At 58.2% G+C, this 16,180-nt stretch overlaps 1 protein-coding gene across 3 annotated transcripts in view; it reads right to left on the bottom strand.

Moving 5' to 3' along the window:
* Positions 1 to 16,061, bottom strand: part of ARHGEF17 (Rho guanine nucleotide exchange factor 17) — a 57,827-nt gene extending 41,766 nt beyond the window's left edge. For all 3 annotated transcript variants that reach the window (XR_016393833.1, XM_022593760.3, XM_089915296.1), the window contains exon 1: positions 12,537 to 16,061. Coding sequence is in view for 2 of the 3 variants with exons in the window: in XM_022593760.3 (XP_022449468.2) it covers positions 12,537 to 15,740 (3,204 nt within the window). In the remaining variant the exon portion in view is untranslated. The remainder of the gene's footprint in view (positions 1 to 12,536) is intronic.
* Between the last annotated feature and the right edge of the window lie 119 nt (positions 16,062 to 16,180).

The following is a 16,180-nucleotide window of genomic DNA, read 5'->3' as shown; positions in this document are numbered from 1 at the left end:
CTGTGAATCCTGCGGGCTCCCCATGTCCACTCTCTCCTCCTACGTGCCCACCTTGGTGATGGCACCACCCCTCACCCCGGCAGTCCTGAAATCCAGGAGCCTGAGTAACATTCATGGATTCTGGAATCAGACCGTCTGGACTTGGATTCCAACTCTTGGTTACCTTTCCTAACCTGTGCAAACTACTTCACCATGCTGTGCCTCGGGTTCCTCATCTGTGAAACAGGGAAACAGTCCCTCCCCAAGGCTGGTTGCGAGGATTAAATGAGTGAACATGTGCATAGGGCTCAGACTAATGCCAGGCACACAGGAAGGGCTTTACAAGCTTTGCTACCGTGACTGGTGACTCTCCACCCGCTGCACTATAGTCACGCAGGTGCTGTGGACTTTCCATCAGCTCCCTCCCTGTTCTCTCTGCATTAGACAAGGTTCTCTCCTGCAACCCTGGAGGGAGGCCGGCCTCGGTTCCAATACCACCTCACTCCTGAGCTCAGTTGTCTGAGCTTGGCACCTCACCCTCTCTGGGCCTCAGTGTCTAGGTCCCACCCCCACCCTCAATTGCTACTGGCTTGGAAAGTACCCTTTGCTCATCTGCCTGGTTGCTCGGGCCTGTGATTGCCCAGGGCAATCCGCAATTGCCCGCAAAGGGCTGGGCACGGGTGGTGGGAAGAGCTCAGAGTAGCCTGGGAACTCCCCAGGGCCACTGCCCGTGTGCCAGGAACAAGAGGGCTTGGCACAGGTGACGTCACCTGACCAGAACCAAGCACTGGGTCACAGGGTTAGCTGCAGGACACACCCACATCTCCACAGCCCAGACTTCTTGAGATCTGTCCACCTCCACAAGCAGAGAGGAGCTGAAATAGCTGTTGAGTCCTGCGTAGCGGAGGGGTCCTGACACTCAGGCGAGGATGCTGAGGAGACACCGCCCTATACAGGGCCCTCTTCCTGAGGCCTGGTTCTGGCCAGGGGCCTCCGTCTGCCTCTGTAGGAGGCCGAAAGATACAGGGGGTCAGAGGAGACAAGAGACAGAAGGAGCAAGACAGGGAGGAGGACAGGGTGAACAACAGAGGAAGGAGGAGAAAAGAAAGCAAGGCGCCCCCAGTGATGGAAAGGTCTGCTATGAGTAGAGGAAAGAGGTGGAGGAGGGAGGAGGCCCTCCCAGCCCAGGCCCAGGGTCCAGGTGACGAGGTGGGGCAGGCAGAGGAACAGCTCACCCTGCCCTCCTGCCCTCCTCCTCTTCCAACCGCTGGGCCAGGCCAGGCCCAGGACTATTTTTAGCCGGGGCTGAATTTAGCTGTTCCCTCGGAAATTCCTCACCCGCCCCAGGCAACGCCCCCGCTGGCCTTGGGGAGAAGCCTGGAAGCTCTGGTCCAGGCAGGAGGGGAGAGGAGGGCCCAGAAGCAGCAAGAAGCTAGAAGGATACTTAGGCCTCTGACGAGAAAACCAAAGCTCAGGAGCAGGCCCCAAATCTGAATCACTCCTCTCCCTACAGCCTCTGCCCTACTCTCCTCCAGGAAGGCCTCCAAGATTGCAGGGCCACACAACAGCACTTGTCTTGGGGTCTCTGGTACAAATATTATGAGGATACTTTGTGTTCAATTACAAACTACTCTGAGCACTGCTAGCAAGGCTGCCTGCCTGTCCACCTACCACTCTTCCCCCAATTCCTGAGAACCTGCAGAATCCAGAGCTCTCCTGGGCTCTGCCACATCTGGGACTCCCACTGTACAGATGTGGAAACTGAGGCCAAGTGCCGTGCCTTGGGTCATAGCCAGCCAGGCAGCATGGGCCTGCTCCTTCTCTCTCCCACATGCTCCCTACCCAGGCTGGTCCCAGAAGGGCTGGATTGGGGGTGCAGCCTGGAGCTCTGCTGTTCTCTGGTGACCCTTGACCCCACTGAGAAGCAGGGCACTTCCGCTGGAGCAGAAGGAAATGGAAGTTAGACAAAAAGCATATGGGGCACAGAGGCAGGGTCCTGAGCTGGCTGAGAGGTCCCTCATCCTTCCAGAAATGCAGAGGAAAGTTCTGCCCGGAGGCAGGGGGATGACTCAGATGACCCTGCATCTTGTCCACTGCCTCATTCTCTAACTCCAATAAGAGAGGTCAGCCCTACTCCCCCTACCCCCGTTTTGAATAGGGCCTCTGAGCCTAAATTTTACCTACAAATTATCTCCCTAGGAAGTTCTTTTCCCTCCATCCCTCCATCACGTGGCTCCCCTAAGCTCAGGCTTCTTCTCTCCCTGCTCCCTCCAGTCCAATCATCCCCCCTGACCAGAGAATGCTTTTTCATGTGCCCACCGCGCACTGTTCCTCCTCAGCTCTTTATCTTCCACGGCTCCCCACAGCACAAAGCCTCGGCAGTTTAACTAGGACTTGAGCCAGTTTAACCTGGCTCCTGTACACACAGCCCCTCCCTGTGTTGTCTGGTCCAACAAGAGACCTCCTGTCCTCTTGGCCCCAGACATACATCGAGGCTTCTCTTTCCTGGCTGGCTCAGCCCAATTCTCTAAAATGCCGAGTGACCCATGTCCCCTCCCCTCTCAAGAACTCCCAGTGGCCCCTTAAACCGGCTCTGAGGTGCACGGGCAGATTGCTGGGCCTGGTCCACTACTGCGCGGCCTCGGGCTAGACCTCTTCCCTCCCTGGGCCTTCATTTCCCCTCTGAATAATGAAGGGGTGAGGGGTGGTTAGAAGACACACTGGTTTCTAAGGGTCTTTTCGGGTGGACCATCCCGGCATTCAAGGCCCTGCCCCTCTTCTTCCTTCTCCTGCCTCCTGGCCTGCCAAGAAGTTGGACGTCTCACCACCAGGACCCACCCCAGGGAGACAAGGAGAGACAGAGGTGGGCAGTGAGGAACCAGGAGCAAGACTTCAGTGACACAGGCAGCCAAGAAAGATGGAGCCAGTAGGATTTTTTTGGGGGGAGGGGGGGTCCCTTCCCATCCTTCTGCCCCTTCCCTTCACATCTGCTCCTTGACCTCCAATGCCCTGTCCTGGGAAAGGACTGGATGTTTGTCCAAGGGGGCTTGGGGGAGGGGTCTCAGCAGTCCCAGGAGGCCAGGCTATGGGGCTGGCTGGCAGCCAGGACCCCAGTCCTCCCTCCCTCTGCTCCATGCTGCTCGGGAGCAGAGCCTGCTCACCCCCTGGGAACCAATAAACAGGAAACAGACACCAACCTGGTGCTTGCTCCCTCCGCCTGGCCCCCACCATCACAGTCCCCCAACTGCCCTCCCATTGGCCCAGGACCTGCCCCGCCTCTCCCCAGCCCCAGAATCTCAGAACCAAGAAGTAATAATCTCAAGTGAACGAACAAAATCAAGTTAAGAGGAAGCCTTCTGGAAAAAAACTCAGACTCCTTCATCTTGAAGCCACGAGATTCTACATCTGAACTGGTAATCTCAAAAGCGCACACTTTAAAGTGGCCACAATTCTGAGAGCTTCCAGACCTGGGGTCATGGGCTGAGGGTTCCGTAAGTATTCTCTTCGGCCCTCACGGTAACTCCATATCATCCTCACTTTGCAGAGCAGGAAACTGAGGCTCAGAGCTGAGATGCAATGACTTGTCAGATACCACCCAGCTGTGAGTTAGTCAGGTCAGAGAGGTCAACCCTTATCAGTCTGACCCCAAAGCCCAGGGCAAACAGACCGCAGACTCCCTGCCTTAGAGGGGCTCTCAGCCCAGAATGGTAAGCAGAGGGGACTGAGACCCACTTCACAGGCTGGTTCCAGTGGGTCTGGGGCTTTGACTCTGCTCTGCTCGCAGGATGGGGCTGGTGGTAACAAAATGGGAGGGGGAGCTGGAGAGAGGAACAAGGTCAGTGGGCATTTGGCTCCACTTCACTGCCCAGTCCCTCTCCCTCCACCCACCTCCAAAGGCCCAGGCTGCTGGGTCACTAACCCTACAGATGTAGCCAGGACCCCACCAACCCTCCTGTCCAGAGCTTTGTCCTGCTTCATGGCTGGAAAGAGATAACGAGAATCTGAGCAACTGGAATCAATTTCTCTTAGAATCTTAGAATCCTAACATCTTAGCATCTTTTTTTTTTTTTTTTTTTGGCGGTACGCGGGCCTCTCACTGTTGTGGCCTCTCCCGTTGCGGAGCACAGGCTCCGGACGCGCAGGCTCAGCGGCCATGGTTCACGGGGCCCAGCCGCTCCCAGGCACGTGGGATCCTCCCGGACCAGGGCACGAACCCGCGTCCCCTGCATCAGCAGGCGCACCCCCAACCACTGCGCCACCAGGGGAGCCCACATCTTAGCATCTTAGTCATGGGGGAGGAACTAACATTTTTTGAGGAAACCCTCTTGGCATTATTTCATTTAATCTTGATAGTAATCCTTGGTGGAGTAAAGGGGTAATGCACCCATTTTATGGATTCAGAGGGGTCCGTAAATGGTTGCCCTGGGTCTCAAAGCCAGCCTGAGAAGAGAAGGGACGCGGACCATGCTCCTTACCCTTCACGCGCCATCCTTCAGGTGCCACTTCCTGGGCAGCACCTCGGCCCCTCAGGGCGTGAAGGGACCTGACAGGCCCTCTGGTCCAACCCAGCACTAGGGTCGCCGATCCCCAACATGGAGCTCCCAGCACATGGGAATAGGGAGTTCCTCGCCATCTGCCCCGAGTCAGCCCAGGCCAGCCCAGCAGAGATGTGATTCCCACCCCCATCCTAGATCCCCCTCTTTTCTCTTTGCCCTGGCTCTAAACTCTCCTGCCAACTGCTCTTCTTGGGAGCTGCTTTATCCCAATTTTTAGCCAGCCACCCTAGAAGCCAAGCCCATCCACAGGGGACCCATTGGCTCTTCTGTTCCTCTCCCACCAGAGCAGGGCTCGGCCACCCTCTGGACCTCACCCACATCAGAGGGCTAAGACCCTTGCTGAGAACTCCTGACAAGCAGGGATGATGTCCAAGCTTTCCCTGTGTGTCCTTACTGCCCATCAAGGGGCTCAACAATTGCTGAATGAATGAAAAAATGACAAATGATCAGGGAAAGAAATGAATGCAGGATAAAAGCAGTGGGCCTGCGTCCACCAGCTCTACCCTGTGCCAGCATCTACCCTGGGCTCTGGCTTCCAGGAGCCGACAGCCCGACGCCTCTGCTCACCTGTCACAGGCAGAATAATGGCCCCCAAAGACGTCCACATCCTAATACACCTGTGAATATGTTATCCTACGTGGCAAAAAGGACTTTGCAGATGTGAGTAAAGATTTTGAGATGGGAAGATTATCCTGGATGATTCAAGTGGGCCTAGAGTAATCACAAGGGTCCTTATAAAAGGGAGGCAGGAGGTTTGGTTTAGAGTGAGAGAGAGATCTGAAGATGCTATACTGCCGGCTTTGAGAATGGAGGAAGGGGCCAGGGGCCAAGAAGTGCCGGCAGCCACCAGACCTGGAAAAGGCAAGGAAACGGGTTTTCCCCTAAAACCTCCAGAAGGAACGCAGCCCTGCTAACACCTTAATTTTATCCCAGTGAAACCCATTTTTTCTGACCTCCAGCACTGTAAGGTGACATTTGTATTAAGTCACTAAGCATTACAATTTGCTACAGCAGCAATAGGAAACTAATACACCACCTATCTGCCAGCCTAGACCCTGGTATTAGCTTGTGTGCCTCCCACCTCAGGTACCTCTGGAGACTCCCCTCTCCCTCTCTCCCTGCCCAGGGAGTGTCTCAGAGCCCTGTGACTTCCCCAAGCCCCAGAGGAAGTGTTAACATCCCAGCAGCGGCAGCATCAACACTTCTGTGCACAGGCTCCAGAGTGAGCCCCACAGCTCACAAGTGCGGGGAGAGGCCCCCCTCTATGTGTGTGGAGGGGTGCAGAGCAGCAGCTGGTCGTAGGGAAAAGGGCCCTGGGGGCCAGGCCTGGGTGAGTCCCGGCCCCACTCTGAGCCTCAGTCTCCTCAGTGGCCTAAGGGGGCTGTGAGCCCCACACCGGCACTTCAGTCTACAAGTTGGGATCCTACTAAGGACAGCTGTTGCCTCTCCTAGCAGGAGAGGAGGTTTTTCCTGGTGCCCAAGAACATGGAGGAATCCATGGCTCTGAGAGGGGAAGGGTCTTACTTAAGGCCACACAGCAGGAAAATGGTGAGGCTAAGGCTGGAACCGACATCTCCTGACCCCTAGTGCAGACCTCCATGTGTCATACCAAGTCATCCCTTGTGAGCCCCATAGCTACTGGAGCGGGGCTCAGATATCCTGGCTGGGGCCCTAGGCCCCTGCATGCCATGGGCTGGGGCCCACTTACAGCTCAGAGCGTGGCAGCCTGGCAGTCTTCCTCTGCCTCTGTCCACCCCTGGAATGCCTCAGAGGCCTGGGGGTGGGTAATGGCGGGGGAGTTGCATGAAGTATCAACTCCCATGGGGGGGGGCATGTCTCTAATAAGCTCCTGCTTCCCAAGGGACCCAGGGCCCCCATTTCAGGGCCTGCCAGCAAGGCGCCAGGCTGCCTGGGCACATTTCCCAATAAGTACGCCAGAGCTGTGAGCCTTTCTGGGAAACATAGGCTCCCCCTTCCCCCGCCCTACTACCAGCATCCCTGCCAACTCTGCTCAATGGGAACTCTGCAGGGACAATGTATGGCCTAGGAGTCAGGACACCTTGAGCCAAATTCCATACTTGAGACATAGGGCCTTGGGTAAGCCTCTGTCCTCTGGGCCTGCTTCATCCGTATACCGGGATGCCCACCTAGCTAGAGGACCAGATGGGAGGGACAGGGCTGCCTTTGGGTGGTGTGAGCTCCCTGTCTCAGGTAACGTGCAAGCTGCAGCTGACAGGTGTCATAGTGGCTGTGGAGGAGACACCAGTGGGATAAGGCACTGTCACTTGCCTCACTGGGGCCCTGGGAACCTCCATCCTCCTAGCCTTTGAGTCACACCAACAGAGGTCTACAGGGAGCAGCTAGTGCAGCGTAAAGCTCCAGTCTACCCTGGGGGTTTTGTCAATCTCCCCTCCTCACTCTCAGTGACCCATCACACACTGCCCAGGCATAGGAGCTGGAGGAGCTCTTTGTTCACCTTGAACGCTGGAGTCCAGGCCCTCACAAAGCCCTCTGGGCTGCAGCAGAAACCCACCACCCTACTGCCTCTGCCCCAGCCCAAGCCACCATCACCTCTCGTCCAGATTATTCCAGTGGCCTCCTGATCAGCCTCCCTGATCCACCCGCCGCCCCCCCCCCACGGCCTCTGCAATCTACCCCCACAGAGTAGCCCGAGCAGACTTGTGAAAGCCTAAGTCAGATTAGGTCACTGCTCTACTCGTAACCGTGCAACAGCGCCTGCCCCAACTCACCTCAAGTAAACACGGAAGACCTCCTATTGGTCTACAAAATCTACCTCATCTGGCCCCAACCCACTTCCACCCTCCCTTAATTCTGACCTCAGCGCCTACTTAACTCCATCCACAGAGTCCTCTTGACTTCTACCTCAAGGCCTTTGCACTTGCTGTTCCTCTCTTCACCTCACGGGTAGCCACCTGTCTTGCTCCCTCCAGGCCTCTGGTCCAATCTCACGTCCTCAGAGAGACTTTCTCATATCTCTTAATCTAACAGAGTACCCCTCCCTGTCATTCTCTAGTCCCTTATCCTGGTTTCTTTTGTTCCCCAGCCCCCATCTCTCCCTGTAGCACAATGTATCCATTTACAGATAGGTCTCCTCACTAGTCTGGAAGCTCCATGAGGTCAGGCCTTTGTTTCGCTTGCTGTTGTATCCCAGGGTCTCGGAGAGTGCCTGAGTGTCTAGGGGTTCAGTAAGTATTTGCTAAATGGACGAATGCATTGCCTTATCAAGGCTCACCCAAGTCTCTGAAACAAACTCTTAGGGCACACAACTTAACATATTCTTTCCCACCTACCAGCCTCTGCCCATGCTATGCCCTCCTCCTAGAAACCCTCCCTCTCTTCTCTGGATGTTCAAATTCTCCCAGTTTTCAAAGCCAAGCTCCAGACAGAGGCTCCTTCAGGAAGCCTCTCCTGCCAGCCCCCAGGCCACTCCCTCAACATCCTACAGCCCCTTCCAGGCTGCTACTAGATCCTGAATTCTCTTGAGTGTTTCGGCTCCCCAGGCAGCCTGGGGATGCCTCCACCCCACTGCTGGGCAGCATGTGTAGCCTGAAAGATCACAGATGGGCGGGAAGGAAGCAGGAGGGGCAAGTTCCTACACTGGGAGCCCCCTGGGGACAGGATTAGCAGCAGCCTCCCAAACCCAGCTGGTCCTGGAAATGTGGGGCTGGAAAATGTCAGACTCAACTCTGGTCCATCCCCCAACTCTTCCCTGTGATGAGGGGAGGACAACCCATTCCTGGGCCACACTCCCCCAGTAGCCCAGGGCGCTTAGGAAGGAGTGGGTGGGGGCAGGGAATAAACAGAGGAAAGGGACAGCCCCGTGCCTGTCCTCCCCCTCCCACCCTCCTCCTGCTGGGTGACAAGACATTTAATTATAGATATTTGGTACCACTCATAATTCCAAATGTCCTAATCGCCTCCTCTCCCAGAACCAGTTTCCATGGAAAAATCATAGCAAAGAGCCAAGGAGGGAAAGGAGAGAATCCCCACCCCTGTGGGTTCCCTGCCAAGGAGACAGAGTGAAGAAAGGTGACAAAGAGCTGCAGCCTGGCGTTCCTCTGCAAGGCAGGGAGCTGGCTGGGCAAGCTGGGGATGGGAGCCATGTCTGCTGCGGGCAGGGGGCGGGGGCAAGGTCAGGGTGGTGCATGGACCTCGCTGTGCCCTGCCATACTATGGGACCTTAAAGTCGGCATTCTCCTTTCTGAGTCTTGAAGTTCTTCCCACCGCAAACATGGGCTCCAGTGAATTAAATAACTACCATGAAAGTGTTCAGACAGGGGTGTGCAGGTGATGCCCCCAATGCCCCCTGACCCTGCCCCATTACTCATATGGTAGGCCAATTCCACCAAGAAACAGGGACCCTTCGGACCTCTTCGACTCTAAGACAATGACATTCTAGGATTCAGTGGGAATCTGAGTCTGCAGTTCTAAGAATTCAGCCTTGTGAGATTCTCACAGCTCTCTTTTTTTTTTTGCAGTACACAGGCCTCTCACTGTTGTGGCCTCTCCTGTTGCAGAGCACAGGCTCTGGACGCGCAGGCTCAGCGGCCATGGCTCACAGGCCTAGCCGCTCCGCAGCATGTGGGATCTTCCCGGACCGGGGCACGAACCCGTGTCCCCTGCATCGGCAGGCGGACTCTCAACCACTGCGCCACCAGGGAAGCCCACAGCTTTCATTTTTGAAGAATGAAACATTCAGAGTGTCTGGCACATAGTAAGCACTTAATAAATGTTAGCCACTCTTACTGCTATTTCAATATGCTAAAGTTCTCTGAGTCCATCCATCTGATTCTGAGACTTAAGTCACTTCCTATTTCTGGACTAGAGTTGTCACTTCTGTCAAACGGGTATCAGGTACCTGAGGGCAGAAGGTTAGATCATGAGACTGTACTTTAGGGCAGGATGGGAAGCCTTGGGATGAAGAGTCGCTGATCATCCAGGCCACCGTGGGTCTAAGTGGAAATGACAACGGCTGTGGGAGGGAGCAAGGCAGAGAGGCTCCACAACTGGGCCTCCTCCCCCTAGCACATCCGTTCATGGAAAGCGACCATGAGTGATATCCCTCATTCCCTGGGCTCCTAGGTTCTTACAGCTGATGCACAGAGCTGCCTTTCTCTCCCTTCCGGCCACACCCCGACTCCTCCTGTTTCCCTTGACCACCCTGCAGGCTGAGTCTCTGCTACAGAGCTTCAGTGACCAGGCAAAGACCACCCACTGTACAGATGGGAAAACCGAGGCCCAAGATGACTCTGTCCAGATCTCAGGGCAAGTCAGAGGCTAAGCCAGGTCTGGAACCAGGCTTCCTGCTCCCAACAGAGAGGCAGCACCATACAGAGCGCAAATACAGATTTTGGGGTGGGAGAGACCTGACTTTGAGGGACTTCCTGCAGCCCAGGGGTGGGTCAGGGACCCCCTCTGTCCCGGGGGCCTTTCCTGTCAGCCCCCTAGCTGGGCTCACACTGGCTTCTGCGTCATCAGCAAAGCGTGACAGACTCTTCCCTTCTTATCCTGGAGCCCACACCACACCATCTTCACCCACAGGCCAGGGAGCGCGACTGGAGCCCTGGGCCCGAAACAAGGGAACACTGTCTCCTCCGTGAAGGCCAGAAGGAGGGCTGGACAGCTGCTCCCCATCCTCCTGGAGCCAGAAAGAAAGGGACAGACAGCAGGAGGGATTCAGGCTAGCAGAAGGAAGAACTTCCAGGCTTTATGAGTGGGTGGGGAATTAGGGGATGGTGAATCTCTTCTGAGCTGACTGAAGTCCACCAGGTTATACTGAGGCCCAGAATGCCCAGCCCTGTGCTCAGAAATCAGTAGGTGGCAGGGAGGAGGGGCCAAGGCTGCTCCCTGAGAAGCAGCTGAGGCAGTGGACCCTGTTTTTTTCCCTCTCCTGCCCCCAGGGAGGGCATGATCACACCACCCACTCACAGTACACAAGCCTGCCAGGCAGAGACCATTAACCCCATTTTACAGAAGGGGAAGGTGAGGCATAAAGCAGGGATGTGACTGATCCTAGGCCACACAAGGATCTGGAGCCAGGGCTCAAACCCTGTTCTTCCAATGACAGACTCACCAGTTCTCTCCCCTAAGGGGTAAGAGGGGATAGCGAGCTGGGCCTGGATAGGGGGACTGGAGTGAGCAAAGGCTTGGAGGCTGGAGAGAGCCTCCACTGACGGCAGGGAGAAACCTGTGTTATGGGCAGGTATGTCCCCTCTCACAACCCCTAGGGGCAGCTGGGGTGGCAGGGCTGAGATCCCTGTCCCACATGATCCCTGAGGATCACATGGGACACAGAGACAATGTGATGAGAGTAGACCAGGAGCCAATTCTGCAAAAACTCCCACCTCTCTGGGTCTCAACGCCTCTTCTTAGGAACAGTCCCCCTCCCCCCAGTCTCCCTGAGTCCCTTGGTTCACCCCTGCTCACTCTCAGAGGAGATAATTATAAGGGAAAAGCACCTGGGGATGGGGTCCCTGGCAGGAGCTGCCCCTGCTGTCACCCTCCCCCACCCCCACATTCCAAAGACAACTGGCACTGGAGTTAGGGGCACCTGAGCCGCCCTACCAGGCTCTCAGAAAGAAGGACAGGTCCAAAATGTCCCCTCTCCCCACTCCCTGCCTACTGACTCTGCAGCCTCTGTTAGAGACACCAGAGCCAGGACCGGGGAACTAGAGACAGCAGAAAGAAACAAAGAGAGAGAGAGTTTAGAGGGGCCGTGAGGGCACTGAGAACCGGCAGTAACCAAAGTAGTCCAGGGTTTAGGGTTTCCAGGCACCTCACTCTGGCAGGGAACACAGTGGGAGCACAGGCCACGGCTGAAATAACCCCAGGCCATCTCCACTCTAAGCCCCAAATCCAGAGCCTCGAATCTAGCTTCCAGCTGGGATGCCACGTTACCACACTGCCGAGAACCCATCTGAACCCACAGCCCAAACTCCAGGGACAGCTGAAGCCAGAAGGAAGAAGGGGAGGCCGAGAGCCTCTCCCCGAGAGCGAGTCCCCCGGGGCCTGGGGTCTGACAGGGGAAGGAGGAAGCATCTCAGAGTCACCAGGAAGGGGGTGGGGTGGGGAGAAGATGCAAGCCGGCAGGATGGGGGACCAGCGCCCCCATCCTGACCCAGAGAGGCAGCCCTGCCTGTGGGGGCCAGAACCACTCCCAACCTCTCTCAAGGCCCCTCTCTGCTGAACTTCAGCAGCTCCTCCCTGACCCTGCCCTCCCTCAGAGGTACCCATTCTAACTGGAGGAGGCTTTAGCAGATTTCAGGCCCAAAGAGTGTCCCAATTCCAACCCATGGACTCCCCACAAATCTGTACAGCACAGCTGGAAGGAGATATAGGCACCACCTTGTCCACAACCCCTCTGATTTTACAGATGGGGAGATTGAGTCACATAGAATAGCCAGGGCTGCCAATGTACTTTATGGAGCCCTCTCCACTACTGCATAAAGCAATGCCTTGTACCTCTCCAATTCTCCCAGGCCCAGGTTCAGACCCAGATTTTGATCTGACATGGGAAAGCCACATGAGTAATGGCAAACCCGTGTCAACTGTGGGCCCCTGAGCCAAACATCCTACAAGGGGTTTGGCCAATAAGGCAGCAAGGTTTTTGAGAAAGTTCCATCACCCTCACATCTCCTTATGTATTGATAACAAAGAACCAGATAGGAATCTTTAAAACCAGTCCCTGAAAAACATCTAAAGGACCTGATTAGAACCCTTTGTAATTATCACCCAGAATACCCTAGAGCAGATAAGAACCTCTGACATTAGTACCAGCAGAAGCCTGAAGCCTCTGGAGCCTGAGAAGACAGGAGCCTTGTGTCAGTAACACTCTTAAAACTGCCTGGGCACTTCCAGAACCAGAGAATCTCCCTCAGACCTGGGCACCTGCCCAGTGAGCACACTCTAGAGACTCCTGCATAAGTCACTGTCCCTGGCCCTCCTTTGTCCCCACCCCAAAGGCCCCCCACAAAGACTCACCACTTGTGGCTTGCTGCAGCACTTGCTGGCTGGAGCAGGCTCATCTGGAGCCCGGACTGTCTCAGGGGGCTTGGCCTCGGCAGAGGGCGGTGCAATCGGAGTCAAGCAGGGCATATCCACTGGCACTGGGGCAGGGACCTCACTGGAGTGGAGGGTCAGCACGTACTGCTTAGTGACGTCCTCAAGAGACGGTGCCTGCAACGTGGGGTGGGCTTGGGCAGGGAAGCCCATGGGCTCTGGTACGGCCACAGGGGGGCCAACGGAAGTCGGTGGCTCAGGCACCATGATAGGCGTGAAGGTGGAGGGCACACTGGCATGACGAACGTGTTTGGAGGAGGGTCGGGCCCGGGACAGGCTGCCAGCCTGGTCCTGAATGCCCTCCTCTCTCGGTAGCTCCTGATGACTGCTCCGAGCTGGGCGTTTCTTGGAACCACGGCGGATGAGCCGTGGGGACAGAACATCAGCCAGTTTTGGGTCAAGGTGGAAGTCACGGTGGACAGTGGAGGAAGCAGGCAGGGCCTCAGGTAGGGCCCTCTCAGACTGTGCCCGGCCCCTGGCAGGACTGGGCTCTTCTGGTTCTGCCCGCCGCTCTGTGAGGATGGGCTCACTGCTGGACGGAGGCAGCATGGGCTCGACCTCTCTGATGGGCTCCCCTCCAGGGCCCTCGAATCCAGGCCCAGCCAGCTCCCCACGGCGGCTGGGGTCACTCAGAGATTTCTTCTTGGGGGCTTTGCCAGCAACCCTGTCATCAACCACACACCCTAAGGCACCAGGGCCCTGAACAATGCTCTGAATAACCTCTTGGTATCCCTTGCTCTCTTCACTGCCCACAGACCAGTCACTGTGGCCGCTGGTCAAGCCCTCGTCCACAGCTGGGGCTGCCGGAAGCCCTGCCTTGGGGCTCAGCGAGCCCAGGAGGTTGCTATCCACGGAGAACCCAGAGGGCTCCTCAGAGGTGGCAGCCCGGTGGCGCTGTGGAATTGGGTCACTCAGAGATCGGTAGGCCTCACCCGCCTCCCCATTGCTCAGTTCAGTCCCACCAGGGCCTGAAGGCGGGGCTTTGCGTCTCCTGCGGAGGGCACCTGGTGTGGGAGGGGTATCAGAGGACACCAGGGCCCACCCTCCCAGACTGTCTTCAGCCCCAGGGCCATGGTGGTTGGTCTGGGCTGAGGATGAGGAAAGGGGTCGCCACACCCCTGCGGTATCCAGGCTGCAAAATGCTGAAACAAGAGGCTCAGGGTCTGCCCCAATGCCCTCATCTGTCAGACTAGACTCAGGGCCGGAGAGCTCTTCCTGGGACCGCTGCCCTCGCATCACGTCTCCTGCCCAGTCAGGACTTCCAGGGAGGACATCACTTCCATCATCCTCCTGGGCACCCATGCGCTGGATCTTCTCAAAAACCTGACGGGCCTCTTGAACATACTGATCCTGGACGACGAGGGGCAGTGGATCCTCCTCGGCACCTGGGCCTGCCAGCAGGAGTTCAGATGAGCTGGGCTTCAGGGCACTGGTGCGGAGTAGGCGGCGGGCCACGGGCTTCTCAGAGCAGGTAAATGACTTTGCCCTTCGAAGGGTGGCCGTCAAGTCCTTCAGTGTGGGGCGGGTGCCAGATGATGCTGGGGCTGGGGAGGGCATGGGCTCAAGTTGCCCCACAGAGCCACCTGCTGATGGCGAATCTCTGCCATCTAAAGGGCTGCTCCCAAGGTCCTCATGTCGCCCACCAGGCTTTCGGACCCTCAGCTCTGAAAGGTCTGAACGCAGGAAACTGAGTAGTGTCAGGGTCTCTGAGGCAATATCTGGATTCGACAAGGACTTCCGTTGCCGGCTCTTGTCCAGCTCCAATCCTCCATCCCTCAACGCTCTCATGGTGCCCACAGGTCCCTTGGTGCCGGTTCGAGCCTGGGGCCTTAGAAGCCCTTCCCCAGCTCCAGAGCTAGGGGAGCGATACACGCCCCAGCTCCCAGAGCTCCGGCTAGCCCACAGGTCCTCTTCTTTGAGAGTCTCTGTGCTGGAATAACGGCTGCTACCACGGGAGCCTGCTGGGCTGGCCAGGTACGTGGGAAAGCTCACCTTGGCCACGCGGAAAGTTCCCCCCACAGTGTCTGACAAGGGCCGAAGTCCTTCTTGGGGACCTGGTCCACAAGGAGGAGAGCCAGTACCCCACTCCTGGGGTCCTTCCTCCCTAGGGGCTCTTGGAGATGTTGGGGGGTCGGGGCTCCTGGCTCCCCTTGCCGAGTCCATGCTGCCCAGATTTAACCCATAACTGTCCGGCCTACAGTCCTTATCCAAGAGGGAGCTTCTAGGCCTGGGCCCCGGCCTCCCTCCCCAGCAGTGGCCGCCCTCACCGTCTTGGTCCTCGTCACTACCTGAGGAGAGGCCGCCGTGGTAGGCCGGACTCTGCGCCCCGGGCTGCGGCGGCGGCGGGCCCTCCTCTTCCTCCTCGCTGGAGCTGGCAGTCCGACTGCTGCTGACAGGATAGGAGGAAACGATGGAGGAGGAGGAGGAGCGGGAGGCCCGGGCCCAGGCCTGCGGTTGGGAGAAGCTATGCCAAGAATGTAAACCATCCGCCGGACGCTGCGCTCGCTCCTGTTGCTGCTGCTGCTGCTGCCGCCGCCTCCTCCCCTCGGTCCCTGGGCCCGGCAGCGGCCGCGCCGAACGCAGGCCCGCCAGGGGGAAGCACGTCCGAGGAGGTGGCGTCGGTGGCTGCCGGGGTTCCCGGGTCGTGGGCTCCCACGCGGCACCGTCGGGGCTGGGCGTCCCCGAAGCCTCAGAGTCGGCACTGGGCCGCCTGGATCCGGGGCCACCAAAGAGCTTGCGCATCTCGGTGACGCTGGGCCAGGCCCCGCGCGCGGCTCCCTCCGCCGCTTCTTCCGCGGCCCCAGGGGAAACGCCCCCGTCTCGGGCCCCAGTGGCGTTGTCGTCCAGATGCTGCGCGTCGAAGCGCCTGGAGAGCTGGCGCACCGACGGCGAGAGGCTACGGAGCGGGCGCGGCTGCGCGGGGGCGGCCGGGGGCCCAGACGCCAGCTTGGACACGCGCCGGGAGGGCTGGCTCGCGACGTCCGAGACCGGCCGGCACGAGGCGCGGCGCCGCAGCCCGGAGGCGTCCGTTGCCACCTCCCTCGGCCCTGGCCCGCCGCTCCAGCGCTCCAGCAGCTTGAACGAGACGCTGCGATAAAGCTGGGGCCGGGGCGCCCCGTCCGCCATAGTGGCGGCACTCACTCTGGGGGGGCTGGCCTCGGGGAGCCGCGGCCAACCCCCCCTACGCCCCCGCCCCAAAGGAGCGCAGCGGCCGGCGTCCGAAGGCCTGGGTCCCGCAGCCGCAGTGCGAGGCGGTTAGCGGGGAAAGGGTGCAGGAACCGGAGCACAGGTTTATCTGCTGCGGCTCAAGTTTCTGCGCCCGCGGGCCGCATCGGCTCCATCCCGCGCGACCCCTCCCGCCTCAGAGTCGACTCCCGGGCCTAGCCCCCGCCTCGCCCGGTGCGACCCGGAGCATCGCGGCGCGACCCGGTACTGGCTGGATCCCAGCGCTCCGTTCCTCGGCTCTGCGCCCGCCCGCCAGCCGGCCTGCCTGCCTCCCCTCGCGCTCCCGCTCCGGCTCCCGCTTCCTCCCTCTAGGCTGCCTGCTCCTCGCTCCCTTTTGTTGC

The sequence above is a fragment of the Delphinapterus leucas genome, chromosome 7 (genome assembly GCF_059928025.1).
Source record: "Delphinapterus leucas isolate spDelLeu-1000000601 "Yukka" chromosome 7, BTC_Dleu_Yukka2, whole genome shotgun sequence".
NCBI lineage: Eukaryota > Metazoa > Chordata > Mammalia > Artiodactyla > Monodontidae > Delphinapterus > Delphinapterus leucas.
Note: the sequence above shows the minus strand (reverse complement) of the source record. Positions and strands in the feature narration are given on the sequence as shown.